The sequence below is a fragment of the Populus euphratica genome, unplaced genomic scaffold (genome assembly GCF_000495115.2).
Source record: "Populus euphratica unplaced genomic scaffold, PopEup_1.0 scaffold31.1, whole genome shotgun sequence".
Lineage (NCBI taxonomy): Eukaryota > Viridiplantae > Streptophyta > Magnoliopsida > Malpighiales > Salicaceae > Populus > Populus euphratica.
In genome coordinates, this window is record NW_011499850.1 from 918,646 (window position 1) to 934,104 (window position 15,459).

General features: G+C 38.0%; 3 protein-coding genes and 1 long non-coding RNA gene across 6 annotated transcripts; 2 read left to right on the forward strand and 2 right to left on the reverse strand.

Annotated features, from left to right (window-relative positions):
- Nucleotides 1-4,075, forward strand: LOC105120942 (putative multidrug resistance protein). The gene is made up of 5 exons (XM_011019377.1): nt 1-182; nt 274-731; nt 996-1,536; nt 1,672-3,551; nt 3,647-4,075. Exons 2-5 carry the CDS (start codon nt 301-303, stop codon nt 4,014-4,016), a joined length of 3,222 nt encoding a protein of 1,073 aa, XP_011017679.1. The 5' UTR covers nt 1-182; nt 274-300; the 3' UTR covers nt 4,017-4,075.
- Nucleotides 4,076-7,799: 3,724 nt separating this feature from the next.
- LOC105120945 (uncharacterized) lies at nt 7,800-14,168 on the forward strand. Of its 3 annotated transcripts, XR_841451.1 has the most exons (4): nt 7,800-8,380; nt 8,463-8,602; nt 13,458-13,555; nt 13,671-14,168. It is a non-coding gene; the product is annotated as an uncharacterized LOC105120945 (long non-coding RNA). The 3 variants fall into 3 exon arrangements; XR_841449.1 differs by having other exon boundaries at nt 7,800-8,602; XR_841450.1 differs by having other exon boundaries at nt 7,800-8,602; nt 13,464-13,555.
- Nucleotides 8,774-12,277, reverse strand: LOC105120944 (putative multidrug resistance protein). Its single transcript, XM_011019380.1, has 3 exons — nt 11,767-12,277; nt 9,701-11,577; nt 8,774-9,607 (listed from the first exon to the last, which is right to left on the reverse strand). The coding sequence occupies exons 1-3, from the start codon at nt 12,256-12,258 to the stop codon at nt 9,217-9,219; spliced, it is 2,760 nt and encodes a 919-aa protein (XP_011017682.1). The 5' UTR covers nt 12,259-12,277; the 3' UTR covers nt 8,774-9,216.
- On the reverse strand, nt 12,603-13,256 carry LOC105120943 (ABC transporter B family member 15-like). Its single transcript, XM_011019378.1, has one exon. The coding sequence runs from the start codon at nt 13,046-13,048 to the stop codon at nt 12,614-12,616; it is 435 nt and encodes a 144-aa protein (XP_011017680.1). The 5' UTR covers nt 13,049-13,256; the 3' UTR covers nt 12,603-12,613.
- Nucleotides 14,169-15,459: the final 1,291 nt, after the last annotated feature.

Here is a 15,459-nt window from a genome sequence, read left to right on the forward strand (position 1 = left end):
GATTCTGTTGGGCACGCACGGCCGAGAGGCAGACCTTTCGACTTCGGAGGCAATATTTACAAGCTGTGTTGCGGCAAGATGTTGGCTTCTTTGATACAAATCAGGGTGCATCGCTCGCATCTCAAGTAGTTTCCAATATTTCGATCGACACACTTACCATACAAGGATTTCTTGCAGAGAAGGTGCTTTTCCTATCCTCATTTAGCATGTCCCTGTTTTTCTTCTTACTTGGTTTCTTGGAGGACTAACTTTGATATAGCATTTGAATCACAGATTTCCAGTTTCATTTCAAACACAACAATGTTCATCACAGGCCAACTGGCTGCAATATACCTCAGCTGGAGACTAGCTATAGTTGCTATTCCTGCATTGTTAATGCTGATAATTCCAGGATTGGTATATGGGAAGCTTCTAGGCGAGGTTGGAAAGAAGATCCAAGAAGCTTATGGAATTGCAGGAGGGATAGGGGAGCAAGCAGTGTCATCAATCAGGACTGTTTATTCCTATGTTGCCGAGGAAAGGGCATCCAAGGACTATAAAAATGCCTTAAAACCAGCTTTGGAGCTTGGTATCAGACAAGGATTGATGAAAGGTATGGCCATTGGTACTTTCGGCATTACATTTGCAGTGTGGGCTCTTCAAGGCTGGTATGGTAGTACCCTGGTCATAAATAAAGGAGCCAAAGGTGGAAATGTTTACACAGCTGGATTGTGTACTATATATGGAGGCCTGTAAGTTGACTGCACTTTTAATGTTCTATCCTTAATGTTTTTTGTTATGATATCCATTAAATGTACTTAGATGATAAGGAGCATGATGATCATATTCACATGGCATGATAATCCTCAGAATTGTCATTATAGCAGCATATTCTCAAGGCAATCATGTCCCAAGAAACTTCATTGTTTGCTGCACTCTTATAATCATTAGCAGTTTCCTTCACTTTTATTGCAGTTCAATTAACAATCAAAATTGATACCATGTCAACCTTGCAGTGCTCTAGGGGGTTCTCTAGTCAATGTGAAGTACTTCATAGAGGCAAATATTGCTGCTGCTCGAATATTTGAGATGATTCATCGTGTCCCAGGAATTGACTCTGCAGATGAACAAGGCAAAACCATATCAGATGTCAAAGGTGAAGTGGAGTTCAGAGACATAGAATTTGAGTATCCTTCAAGACCAGGGAGCCTGGTGTTAAACAAATTTAATCTTAAAGTTATGTCTGGCCAGACTGTTGGTTTGGTAGGCACTAGTGGATCAGGCAAATCAACAGTTATAAATTTGCTTGAGAGATTTTATGAACCTCTTAGGGGTGATATTCTCCTAGATGGTGTTAACATAAAGAACCTTCCGCCTACATGGCTGCGGAATCAAATGGGGCTAGTAAGCCAGGAGCCTGTGCTTTTTGCAACCTCAATCAAAGAAAACATTCTTTTCGGAAAAGAGGATGCGTCTACGGAAGAGGTAATCAGAGCAGCCAAAGCTGCTAATGCACACAGCTTCATCAGTGAACTTCCTGGAGGATATGAGACACTGGTGAGTGCTTAACAAAGAATCTGCTCTACTATTAGTTCTTAACATTCCCATCCTTATTAATGTTCTCTTTCAATCTTTAAGATAAATACGACCTGGGAAGTACTGAAATTTAAGCCAATGTTGAATACTTTTTAGGTTGGACAACTGGGAAATCAAATATCTGAAGGGCAAAAACAAAGGATTTCCATTGCAAGGGCTCTACTGAGGGACCCAAAAATTCTTCTTCTCGATGAAGCAACAAGTGCACTGGATTCACAGTCTGAAAAGGCCGTCCAGGATGCTTTGAATCAGGCCTCAATAGGTCGAACAAATATTATCATCGCACACCGCTTGTCCACTCTCCGCAATGCTGACTTAATTGCTGTTATTCAGTCTGGACAAGTGGGAGAATCTGGCTCGCACGAACAGCTTATGCAAAACTCAAGTGGTACATATGCAGTAATGGTGCAGCTGCAGAGAACATACATGAATGATGAAGTTATGCTGGAAGACATGGATAAAGAGCATGGAAGTGCTTTTCCTCTTGATGACGGAACCAGTCAAGCAGAGGAAACACCTGACAAGTCATTCTCTCGAAATGCTAGTTTTGGCATGATAACCGACCAGAAGCAAGAAGATGATTACGGTTCCCCATCTTTACGGCAACTGATAAGCATGACAGCACCTGAGTGGAAATCAACTCTATTAGGTTGTGTTGGAGCTCTAGGATATGGACTAGTTCCACCATTGAACTCATTCTTTCTTGGTGCACTTCTAGCAGTATACTTTGAAGATGATCATGCTCAGATAAGGTCTCAAATAAAAATCTATTGCTTTGTGTTTTTAGCCTTTGCTATCTTTACTTTTCTGGCAAATGTGATTCAGCATTACTATTTTGGGATAATGGGAGAGACATTGACTAAAAGAGTCAGGGAGGCAATTTTTGAAAAAATCTTAACATTTGAGATTGAATGGTTCGATCAAGAAAACAACAGCAGTGGGGCTATATGTGCAAGATTGGCCACAGACGCGGTAATGATGAGAACTCTTGTCACGGATCGCTTGTCATTGCTGACTCAGGCAGTTTCATCAGCAACTTTAGCAGTTGTCTTAGCTTTTATGTTGTCATGGAGACTTGCACTAGTAGCTATCGCCCTGGAACCTGGAGTCATTGCTGCCATCTATCTTAGAGAAATGACAACGCGAATAATGTCTAAGAAAATTCTCAAAGCACAGAGCGCAAGTAGTGCACTGGCTAGTGAGGCTGTTGGAAACCACAAAATAATCACAGCATTTGGCTCTCAGGAAAAGGTTGTGAAACTATATGACCGTTCACAAGTAAGCTCTAGGAAAGAAAGCAATAGGCAATCTTGGTATGCAGGAGTTGGATTGTTTATCTCACAGTTCCTTACGAGTGCCCTTATAGCTGTGATTTGCTGGTATGGTGGGAATCTGTTATTCCAACGAAAGATAACATACAAGCACCTCTTTCAAATATTTTTCATTCTGATCTCAACAGGGAGAGTTATAGCAGAGACAGCTACTATGACAGCTGACCTATCGAAGGGCACCAGTGCATTGAAGTCAATTTTTAGGATTCTCCAAAGAGAGACTAAAATTGACCCTGAAAATTCAGATGGTATCAAACCAGAAACAATTAATGGAGGAATAGAGTTTAAGCAGGTGTATTTCATCTACCCAGCAAGACCAAAACAGATAATTCTGAGGGGATTGGACCTAAAAATTGAAGCTTCAAAGATTGTTGCACTGGTTGGAAGAAGTGGGTCTGGAAAATCCACTATCATCAGATTAATTGAGAGATTCTATGACACATTGAGTGGTTCAATTGAAGTTGATGGAATTAACATCATGTGCTATAACCTAAGGGCTTTGAGGTCACATATAGCATTGGTAAGTCAAGAACCAACTCTTTTCGCAGGAACAATACGCGATAACATTGCATATGCAAAAGAGAATGCAACTGAAGCAGAGATAATCGAAGCAGCAACCATTGCAAATGCTCATGGTTTTATAAGGTATCATTACTTGTTCATTTACTTTTGGACTAATCCTTCTCGGTCTCTTATCTCCTCATTGCCCAAATTTGCTTAAATCTGTATTTCCATGATAGCTACATGAAGGATGGATACAAGACTTACTGCGGAGAAAAAGGTGTGCAACTATCAGGGGGACAAAAACAAAGAATAGCGCTTGCTCGAGCCATATTGAAAAATCCTGCAATATTGCTTTTGGATGAAGCAACAAGTGCACTAGATGTTAATTCAGAGAAACTTGTCCAAGATGCACTGGAGAGAACTATGTCTAGCAGGACGTGCCTAGTTGTGGCTCATCGATTGTCTACGATTCAGAAAGCCGATAAAATAGTAGTGATTGACAAAGGGAGGGTCATAGAAGAGGGGAATCACAGTGAGCTTCTTGTTCAAGGAGAAAAGGGTGCTTACTACTCCCTTGTAAAACTCCAACAACTTTCTGTCATTTGATAAAGTGCCTCGAAAAGCAAGTAGCAAGCTCCAAGTAGTGAACCAAGATAAAAGAATACGCAGGCTATATTACAAACTTTTCTGAATTAACATTTACATGATAAAGTGTTGGGGTTTCTGTTCTTATATCTCTTGGTTTCAGTATTGAAATGTGAACTAAAATCTTTCCTGAAGCCACAATGATGACGTATTTCCAGTAGTTTAAATGCAAGCTCTGACGCCTTTTTTTTGGAGAAATTTGCAGGGAAATGGTCCTTTAAGACAAACCTTCTGTGACACAGTTGTTACCAAGCTTGCTTGCCATGTTTAACGCACTTTCAATACTCAAAGGACTCTGGTTTGCCATTCTCAATGGAAAAAAAATGAAGCAAATTCTGTCAGAATCTCACAAATTAGCAACAAATTTCAGACATTAAGTAGATAAACATTTACTAGATAAAAGAATAAATGTAACAACATTTACTAGATGAACGATTAAAACATATCACGAGTCTCTGAGCACGTAGCTCTCATAAGAATTTATGTAGCCGAACATGATCAAGAGCACCATAACTATGGAAGACATCCAAAACATTTATCAAAAAACTATTATATAGAAAGAAAAAAAACTAGAAAATCCTAATAATACCAAATAGGAAAAGTAAAATAGGGAACATTATAATAAAATACTAAAAATTAAAATTCTGAAGTGAAAATAAGAAATAAAAATAATTTAGGAAATTCTCCACAAACACTTGCATCAGCTTAGGAGTTAGGTCACTCCTATAAAAGGGAAACAAAATCAACATTGGAAAAAGGGTTTCAGGTTACAGTGTCTGGGTCAAGTTAAAATATAGATTATTGACTTTTTTTATTCAGACAGTGTTGAGGCCGTGTAAGATATTGAAAACTAACTCTTCTTCCTCACTTGACGAGGTACAAACTAATTCTAAATTAAGTTTTTTTTGTTTTTTTAGAACCGATGAATTCCAGAGTCTCAACCAAGAAGGCTATGTGCACGTCCTGAATCCTAAACCTCAGAATGTACTACAAGAAGGGTTAAGAATTGATGAACACGAAACCTTATGAATATAAGACATGGAGTTTTACCAATGAACCAACTCTTATGGTTAACTTTAAAGTTTCAATGATGATAATAACATGGAAAACCTTTAGTTTATTCTGTTTATGTAGTAAAGCTTCGATTTTGCATGTTAATATTTTTTTTTCGGATGGGGTTCTGTCAGGATCACAAGATAACAAGGGACCGAATCAGTCAGCTTCCAGATGAACTTATTTTTTTGATTCTCAAGAAGTTGCCATTGACTGGTACTGCTCGAACAAGTGTATTATCACATTGATGGAAGCATGTTTGGTCGTTGCGGTCTAATCCTATCTTGGATATGCGTAACATGCTCCAGCAATACCGTAAAAGTAAAAAAACCCGTTGGTGGCGTGAGGGCAGAGAAAAATTTGTGTAAGGGGTTAATCAGTTCGTAGATTCTTATCAGGTTAACAAGTTTGCCATTTATCTGCTGAATCATGCTTCCTTGCTTAAGCGGTTGATCATCAAGAAAAAACAGGCGTGGGACGAAAGTGAACGTGTAAAGATCTGTGAAGAACTGCAAAAATTCTCCAAAGATAGAGTGTTGATCGTTTGATGAATGTTTGTGAAAACATTTCAGATCGAAATTTTCTCCCTTTTTTCATTGTTTCCAGTATTCAATCATGCTTTTCGGGTGCTTGAAAATGAAAGTAATGAAGAAAAACTGAAATTCTTGAGTTTATACCACATAGTCTGCGATCATTCTCTCTTTCTGACAGAATCTCAATATCATTTAAATAGACTTTACGTACCATGTCCGGAATAGTTTATCAGGATTATTTGACATGCTGGAGGATTGGCATGCTAGGAACATGTTATAGAACCAGGTTCACAAATGGGAATCTCACGTAGTGGGCTAGAGAGCTTCACAAGGATATCAAACCGAGTCATTTTCCTGAGCAGAAAACAAAAGGGATTATGACCCCATCAAAAAAGTTTTCATTTTGACTGGTAAGTGATATGTGTTGTTGCTTTGGGATTTTGGGTTTGTAGAGAGCAAAAAGATCAGAGCTTTGGTAAAAAAGGGGGAGAAAAAAGAAGGTTATAAGTAAGGATAAATTGGCAGTGTGCTGCTGTTTTGTTTGCAAAGATGGAGGAACTCTCAGGGTTAGTGATTATGCTTGCTGGTTACACAATGCAGATGGGTTAACTTCCTCTATTCGAAAATCATATTTGTGTAAATTTGAGCTAGTGTCCAGTGCATCTGTATGAATAAGAATGCATCTATGCATGAGTACAACGACAACGTAAAGCTATACAACAGATTAGGAATAAGTTGAAGTCAGTTTATTTTCCCTAAAGCTTGTCGCCCTAACTACGTGGAAAAAGATGACGATTTCTCGGAGAGTGAAGTTCCCTGGAGCTGCAGCAAGTTGCTATGCTTGATGAAATGGGACTAGAAATCAGTGGATGCCAATTGTATGCTCACGGCTTATACATTCATATCAATATGAAAGTTACTAAAAAGGGTCTTTCACTAGTCTCCAAGTAGCATTAGAAAGTTTTCTTGCAATAATTTCCGAGTAGCATTCATCCATTGAGTTTCTAAATGGTTGCTATCTTTGTAGCTTGCAAGAAAAATCAAATCAAATCAAAATCACATCATTTTTTTATATTTTATCATGTCCCATAATAATATTTACAAATGGGTAAATAACTAATACTAAGAGATAAGATAATAATGTTTCAATCGAGCAGCTCTTCATCATCCAGTGCAGCTTCTCTAGCCTATTCACCACCCTCCTTATCTTCCTCTAACTCCAAGAAATGAGACAGGAGGAGGAGATCAAGGATGCTATTTTGACCTGTTCCTAAGTTTTCTCAGTTAACTATTAATGTACTTTAAGGAAGTAGTAGATAATGTGCCACTTGCCACTTAGGAATGAGAATTTAGATCACTTTTGTAATGTATTAGTTGTCGTTTTTAGAAACAAAAAATTGAAAATATATTAAAATAATATTTTTTATATTTTTTAAAATTTATTTTAACATCATCACTTTAAAATAATTTTAAAATACAAAAAATATTTAATTTGAAATAAATAAAATTTTAAATTGTTTTAAAAAAGTTTTTATAATGCAAACACAAAAACAAATGATACATTAATCTTGATGAAAATTTTCATCTAATTGGATGAGTAGATTTTTTTTTAAAATAATTATTTTTATATAAAAAAAAGAGTATAAATATTGCTAAAGTCAATCTAAACATGATTCAAATCTAACATTGATTTTTATATGTGATTAAAAGACAACTTGTAATTAAAATATTGGCAATATACAAATGTTTGCAAAAAAAATTTCCTGAGCCACCAAAAATTTTCCATTAATAATAATAATGATTTGCCATCTTGTCTACGTAGAACACAAATTTGCAGGAAGGATTATCCAAATTCATTCGCCATATTGGTTCACTTGATTGTACAAATTATAACAATAACGAGGCCGAGCCCAAAGAACAGACCCAATGAATCTTAATTCACTTACAAATTTGATAGGCTCGACGACCGGGTTAAGAATTTGCTCGTTAAGCTCGATTAATCTAGTCCAAATTTAATTTGATTTAAAAAAATTAATATATATATATATATATATATATATATATATATATTTTAACTTAACATGCCCTTCTTTTAATCTAATTGCTGGCCAAGTCACGGGTGTTATGATTTTGCATTAACCTATTTAAATTTTGAAAGTGATTATTTATAGAAGGACCAGCAAGCATAGAGGGACAAGCAAGCATGATGCCCTTCGGGACTGCATCTACTTCTGATGCATTAGACAAAAAGGAAAATGATAAGAGTTGAGACGGTTTTCACTAACTTTTGAGTCGCATGAACACAAGTACGATCTTTGGGCACCGAGGCTTCCCATTCTTGTGATTTCTCCAGACGCCCTGCTCACAAAATATTTAAAAGATCCTTTTGTCTTCCTCTCAGCTGCTTCAGTTTTTTTTATGGCACCTTCAGGAATCCAGGTTCTATATATCCTGTTTTGGTTCTTGTAATCTCTTTCTTGATAAAACAGAAAAAGGGTTTTGTTGTGATGATTGTCTCTGACTGGTAAGTAAATGATAGCATTTTTTGGTTAAGAATAGATTTATCTATATGATGATGATGATCTCACTTGAAGTTCATATAGGACTTGGGAATTGGCCTGATCACATGTTCATGATCAAACTGAATAACCCTCTTGTTGATTTGAATTCTTGTTTCTCATTGCTAATGGAACTAGGAATTTCCTCTATGAAGACTGCTCTTGATTGCAGCAAAACTTGGTATCAAGAAATTTGGAATTTTCTTGACATGTTGCAGATAAAAAATTAACAGGAACAGGAACTGATATTAAAATCTTGGCAGAGGCTTGAGAAGGGTGATCAGAAGTCTCGAGTGGCAGTAGAGAAGGTCAACACGTGGAAGCGCCTTGATGATGAGAAGCTGATCAAGCTTGATGAACAAATCTCATGGGAGTTTCACCAGTCAAGATGGCTTGATTACAGGTACTGATGAGATCTCATATCTTAATCAGATCATGTTACATGTTCTTGTTCTTCTGTTTATGTTATTGTTGCATATTGCCATTTTAAGACATCTCCAATTTTTTCATCTGATTGTGATTCAAAATATGTGTTCAACTTGATGTTAAAAGCCAAGCTGCGGTATGTTCGTCTTTCGAAAAACCCGCTTGAGCGTCCCCTGAGGTTCAATGTGAAAACCATGATAAGAGTTAAAAATGACAGACATTGAGAATTTAGGGTAGTAGCTTTGTCTGAAAGAATTCAAGACTTGACATTGCCTTATAAATTTCTCCAAGCATAGGCAAGAGGCCCGTGTATTTGGAACTCCGCAGTAGCAGCCTTGCTAGGCTTTACCTTATGGAGGCTATACTGGTCTAGGAGATGAGTCACAAGTCAAAGTCAAAGACAACCATTCCTGCCAGGCTAAATTCTTTTCCCCATTTTACTTCTGTAACCAAGACACAAAATGATAACAGCAGAAAAACGTTCACAAATCAAAAGTGCTTAACCATCTGCATAAAAATTAAAAAGGCTGTTTAAGATGTCCCAGTTATGCCTTTTACTGTGATCCACTGCTAGCAGACAGTTCCAGAATTTTAAGGCTGTTCTTCAAACGTTGGTAGCTCCGAAAGTTGTTGGAGTTTTACTAGTGAGTAATATGCACCCTTTGTTCCTTCAGAAAGCAGGCTGCTGTGATTCCCCTCTTCGACGATCCTCCCTTTGTCAATCACTACTATTTTGTCTGCCTTCTGAATGGTAGATAGTCGATGAGCCACAACTAGACATGTCCTTCCAAACATGGTCCTCTCTAGTGCCTCTCGAACAAGTTTCTCTGAATTGACGTCCAGTGCACTTGTTGCCTCATCCAAAAGCAATATTGCAGGATTTTTCAGCAAGGCTCGAGCGAGTGCGATCCTTTGCTTTTGCCCTCCCGATAGTTGCACACCTCTTTCTCCGCAGTGGGTCTCGTATCCATCCTTCAAGGAGCTGCTTATAAAATTAGTAGGTTTTGAAAATTTAGATTTGAACCGATAAGAGACACAGAATATTAGAAAAGATGGAGGTAAGTTATAAACGAACCTTATAAAGTCATGAGCATTTGCAGTGGTTGCTGCTTCAATTATCTCAGCTTCAGTTGCATTCTCTCTTGCATATGCAATGTTGTCTCGGATTTTTCCTGAGAAAAGAGTTGGTTCCTGACTTACTAATGCTATATTTGACCTCAAAGCCCTCAAGTTATAGCATTTGATGTCAACTCCATCAATTTCAACTGAACCACTCGCTGTGTCATAAAATCTCTCAATTAATCTGATGATGGTGGATTTTCCAGATCCACTTCTTCCAACCAGTCCAACAACCTTTTGAGCTTCAATTTTTAGGCTTAAACCCCTCAAGATGATCTGTTCCGGTCTTTCCAGGTAGGAGAAATACACCTGTTTGAACTCTATGTCTCCATTGAAATTCTCTGGCTTAATAGCATCTGAGTTTTCTGGTTCCATTTTAGTATCTCTTTGCAGAATCTTAAAAACCGACTTCAACGCGCTGGTGCCTTTTGATAGGTCTGCTGTCATACTTGCACCCTCAGCTATAATTCTGCCTGTTGATACCAGAATGAAAAATGTTTGAAAGAGGTGCTTGGCTGTGATCTTTTGATTGAATAACAGCCTCCCACCATACCAGAAAATCAGAGCTGTGAGAGCACTTGTAAGGAACTGGGAGATGAACAATCCAAGTCCTGCGTACCAAGATTGCTTGCGGCTTTCTTTCTTGGAGCTTACCTGTGTAAGCTCATATAGTTTCAAGACCTTCTCTTGGGAGCAGAATGCTGAAATAGTTCTGTGGTTCCCAACTGCCTCGCTAGCTAAGTTACTGCTCCTGTTCTGTGCTTTAAGTATTTTCTTAGACATTGTTCGCATTGTCATCACTCTTAGATAGAAGGCAGCAATGATACAGGGCTGTAGAGCAATGGCTACTAGTGCAAGCCGCCACGACAACACTAAACCTAAAACAACAGCCAAAGTTGCTGCTGATGTCGCCTGAGTCAGAAATGACAAGCGATCAACAACAAGATTTCTCACTGTGGCTGCATCCGTGGCCAATCTCGAACATACAGCACCGGTGCTGTTGTTTTCTTGATCGAACCACTCAATCTCAAACGTTAAGATTTTATGAAAAATTTCCTCCCTAAGTCTTTTCGTCAAGCTCTCTCCCGTTATCCCAAAATAGTAATGCTGAATCACATTTGTCAGGATAGTAAAGACTGCAAAGGCTAAAAACGCAAAGCAATAGATTCTTGTTTGAGACCTTATCTCGCTATGATCATTTGTAAAGTATACTGATAAAAGTGCTGCCATACAGAATGAGTGCAGAGGTTGAATTAATCCGTAGCCTACAGCTGCAATGCAACCTATTAGAGATGACTTCCATTCCGGTGCTGCCATGCTTATAAGTTGCCATAAAGATGGGGGACTGTAATTATCCTCTTTCTGCTGATTTGTTTTCATACAGCGACTGAAACTTCGAGACAGTGATGTGTCCACTGTTTCCTCTGCCCCATTCATTCCATTGTCCAAAGCAACGGAGCTGCCATACTCCTGAGTATCTTCTGATATAACACTGTCGGCCATGTATGTTCTCTGTAGCTGCACCATTACTGCATAAGCACCACTTCGGTTTTCCATAAGTTGGTCATGAGAGCCAAACTCGACCACCTGTCCAGATTGAATAACAGCAATTACATCAGCGTTTCGGAGAGTAGACTGGCGGTGTGAAATGATAATAGTAGATCGTCCTGCGGAGGCCTGGTTTAAAGAATTCTGGACAGCGTTTTCAGAATGCGAATCCAGTGCACTCGTTGCTTCATCAAGAAGAAGAATTCTTGGGTCCCTTAATAGTGCTCTTGCAATGGAAATCCTTTGTTTCTGCCCTTCAGACATATGAGCTCCCAATTGCCCCACCTGTAAAGTATGTGGCATTGACCTATCTATCAGTACCTTCTCATTCTTTTTTACCTCGACGAGTAACAAGTTATAGTAAGATTGACAGCGGAGAATTATCAAGATGATGATGTGAAGTTAGTAGAGAAATGGTTACGGGGAGTATTAACAGATTTATAACATCAGAGCTAACCCTATATAAGGACTTACCATAGTGTTATATCCTTCAGGTAGTTTATGGATGAAGTTGTGTGCATTAGCAGCTTTGGCTGCTCCGATGACCTCTTCCATGGAAGCCTCCTCTTTTCCGAAAAGAATGTTTTCTGTGATTGAGGTTGCAAAAAGTACAGGCTCCTGGCTTACAAGCCCGATTTGACTTCGCAGCCATTTCAGCTGAAGGCTCTTTATGTCAATACCATCTAGGAGAATATCTCCCCTAAGTGGTTCATAAAACCTCTCCAGCAAATTTACGACTGTTGATTTGCCTGACCCACTTTTGCCTACCAAACCAACAGTCTGACTAGCCATGACTTTAAGATTAAACTTGCTCAGTACCAAGCTCCCTGGTCTAGAAGGATACTCGAAGTCTATGTCTCGAAATTCCACTTCACCTTTAACATCTGACATGGTTTTCCCCCGTTCATCTGCGGGATCAATCTCTGGGACTCGATAGATCATCTTAAATATCTGAGAAGCAGCCATGTTTGCCTCTATGAAGTACTTCACATTGATTAGAGAAGCCCCTAGAGCACTGCAAGGTTTATATAGTATTAATTTCAATTGTTATATTCTGAAAAGAAAGTGAAAGAACTTTTGGCGGCTATGAGTGCAACTTCCAAATTAAGTTCATCAGGACATTGCTCTTAAAATATCTCTACTTAAAAAGGCATTTGCTCTTTGCATTTTTCTGAAGAAGCTGAAATTTTCCGTTTTCTTCTTTGATATTGACTGCTAATATGGAAAGTTTTTCGGGTTCTGTACCAGCCCCTATTGCCTATGATGATCATGCTCCTTGTAGTCTACTTTCAAGGGGAAAAATATTAGAAGTGTAGTGAACTTACAGTCCTCCATATATAACGCATACTCCAGCAACAAAAACATTTCCACCTTTGGCTCCTTTATTTATGATCAGGGTACTTCCATACCAGCCCTGAAGTGCCCACACTGCAAATGTAATGCCAATAGTACCAATGGCCATACCTTTCAGCAGTCCTTGTTTGATCCCCAGCTTAAGAGTTGGTTGTAATGCAATCTTATAGTCCTCAGCTGTCTTCTCCTCTCCACCATATGAATAAACAGTCCTGATTGATGACACCGCTTGCTCTACCATCACCCCTGCAACTTCATATGCTTCTTGTATCATTTTTCCAACCTCACCTAGGAGCTTCCCGTATACTAATCCTGGAATGATTAACATTAGCAATGCTGGGATTGCAACCATAGCTAGTCTCCAGCTGAGGTATAAAGCAGCTAGTTGGCCCGTGATGAACATTGTTATGTTTGAGATGAAATTGGCAATCTGTTATTCAAATGCTATGTCAAAGTAGGCATGCTACAGGAAACAAAATAAGAGAAGAAGCAGGAACTTTTTTTTGTTAAATGAGGGTAGTGCATGCACCTTCTCAGTAAGAACTCCTTGTATGGTTAGCGTGTCAATTGATATATTGGAAACTATTTGAGACGTGAGGGATAGGCCCTGATTTTTATCAAAGAATCCAACATCTTGCCGCAAAACAGCTTGTAAATATTGTCTGCGAAGTCGAAAAGTTTGCCTTTCTGCCGTGCGTGCCCAACAGAATCCTTCTGTTGATGATCAAAGACCAATACAGAATGAGTGGATCACGCATATTTTATAGTATCTGCAAATCATCTCACATAAGCTCTATGTGTTTTTATGTAAGCAAAAGGGAGAAAAGTACCTAGAAATGACCCTGAAGCCACACCAACAGCAACATAAGTTAAGGACAAAGCAAACTGCATTGTTACCATGTACAAAAGGGTCATTAACTTTCTACATAGATACCATTTTTTCTGATGTTTTTTCTTTTAATATAACTCCAAAGACGAGTAATGTGTCTGTGATCCAACCTTGTTTATGTCTTCGATGGTGACAGATGAACCGCCGTAACTGTTCATGAGGTCACTGAGAATTATCATGATCAATGACATGCTTGATCCATCTGCAACACTCCCTATTGACCCAAGTGCCATCAACAGAACATCCTTCCAATCTGAATGCTTCAACACAGTCCGCAACGACCCAGATGGCATACTACTTGCTTTTTGCTCGACTTCATCCTTGCTGAATGGTTCTCCTCTCTTCTCTGATTCTGAACTAAGCTCTTCCATTCTTCAGCAACTATTTCCTGCTAATTTCTCTTGATGTTCTTTCAAGTTATATATCAGTACAAACAATCAGGGTTGCTGTGTTAGGACTTCTGAAGTGAAGATACTGTTAGAAGCTGCCTTTTGAAGGAGCTCTCAGCACTTTTAACCTTAGCTTAACCTCTGTCGCAACATTAAAATGCACTGTATGTTATAAATGTGATCTTTTTTTTTTGTTATAATATTATTAAAATGCACTGTATGTTATTAATGTGTTCTTGACATACTGTAAGACATTGATTTATATTATATAGTAAGATTTTCTATTTACTCTTCTTGTTTTTTCCAAACACCTGGAATTATCTAGCTAGTACTAAAAACAAGATTTCTTGGGACCATCAACTGAATATATGATACCTAGGACCGCTATCTTTGTACGTTGTCAAATCTGTGATTCTTGATGTCTTCATCTGCCTGTGCCGGCTTGTTCTGTAGATGACAAGCATTGATGCAGTGGAATCTCTCAATTACTGGCTATTTGATTTTGTCTTGCAATCCAAGTTGCCGCCTACCTGCTGTACAAGTACTCGTCTAGCTAGCATTACATCTGATGCCATTAATGTAACTGTGCAATGCTTGTATCATATTGTGGATTTCTAATGGAAAACCTCAATGTCGCTCCTAACGTATTACTTGATTATCAATTCAGATCAAAACTTTATCGATTTTAGTCCAGACATAATTGAGATTAGACAATGTGATCCAAACGGACGTACAAATAAGAAGACAATAAGCAAGAAAGAGCTAATGGCCTTATAAGAAGACAATGTTAAAGGCTCTGTGCTGTAGATTCGGAGGTCACAAGGATTTTAGATGAGTAGATGGAACCAAGGCAGACTGAGGCCCTCAACAACTATATTTAGGAATTTAATGTCATGTGCAGTAGGGCTGAAATTAATCAGTGAGAAAATGTTCTAGCCAAAAACTATAGATTTTTTTCATCATTTTCACTGAAAGTTTCTCCCATATTAATTTCTTGCCAGGTTTGATGTGTTTGAGTAATTCCCAAGGCTGTATGAAAACAAATGGAAGGAGTTAGGATCCTGTTGTTTTGTCAACTAGCTTTTAAGGTTTGTTGTTCTGGACAAGAAAAGGAAGACTAGGATATTTTGGCACCACCATGGGAGCATGCTTTGAGGAGTAGGGTGCTGCTGGATAATATTCCTGATTTTCAAGCATTTACGCTTTATGCCAACTAATTTGTACAATCATTGTAGATGTATTCTTTTCATTTATGTCATCGTAGGATGGCAAAGTAAAAGTGATTTTGATTAAAATTGATTAATCATTTAATTGAAATATTAGAGTGACTATGGATTGATGGTGAGTATGGACATATTTTACTCAATGTGTGATAGATACATGTGAATTATTTTTATTTTTAATATTATTAACATAATAAAATGTTATAAAAAATAAAAAAAAATCCGTAAATGAGAATACAAAAACATAAAATAATAAATTGAAATTCAATAAATTAAAGAAAGAAATGTATATATTTCCAAAAAAAAAAAGTTA

Bases quoted from the DNA above. Each gene is read 5' to 3' on its own strand.
- LOC105120942 (XM_011019377.1), top strand. From the start codon at position 301: ATGTTCATCACAGGCCAACTGGCTGCAATATACCTCAGCTGGAGACTA. The intron at 732-995 runs GTAAGTTGACTG...TCAACCTTGCAG, and splicing joins TGTACTATATATGGAGGCCT to TGCTCTAGGGGGTTCTCTAG. The intron at 3,552-3,646 runs GTATCATTACTT...TTTCCATGATAG, and splicing joins AATGCTCATGGTTTTATAAG to CTACATGAAGGATGGATACA.
- LOC105120943 (XM_011019378.1), bottom strand. From the start codon at position 13,048: ATGTTCATCACGGGCCAACTAGCTGCTTTATACCTCAGCTGGAGACTA.
- LOC105120944 (XM_011019380.1), bottom strand. From the start codon at position 12,258: ATGGCTGCTTCTCAGATATTTAAGATGATCTATCGAGTCCCAGAGATT. The intron at 11,578-11,766 runs GTAAGTCCTTAT...CATACTTTACAG, and splicing joins CTGAAGGATATAACACTATG to GTGGGGCAATTGGGAGCTCA. The intron at 9,608-9,700 runs GTTCGTTTATAA...TTTTATAAGCAG, and splicing joins AATGCTCATGACTTTATAAG to CTCCTTGAAGGATGGATACG.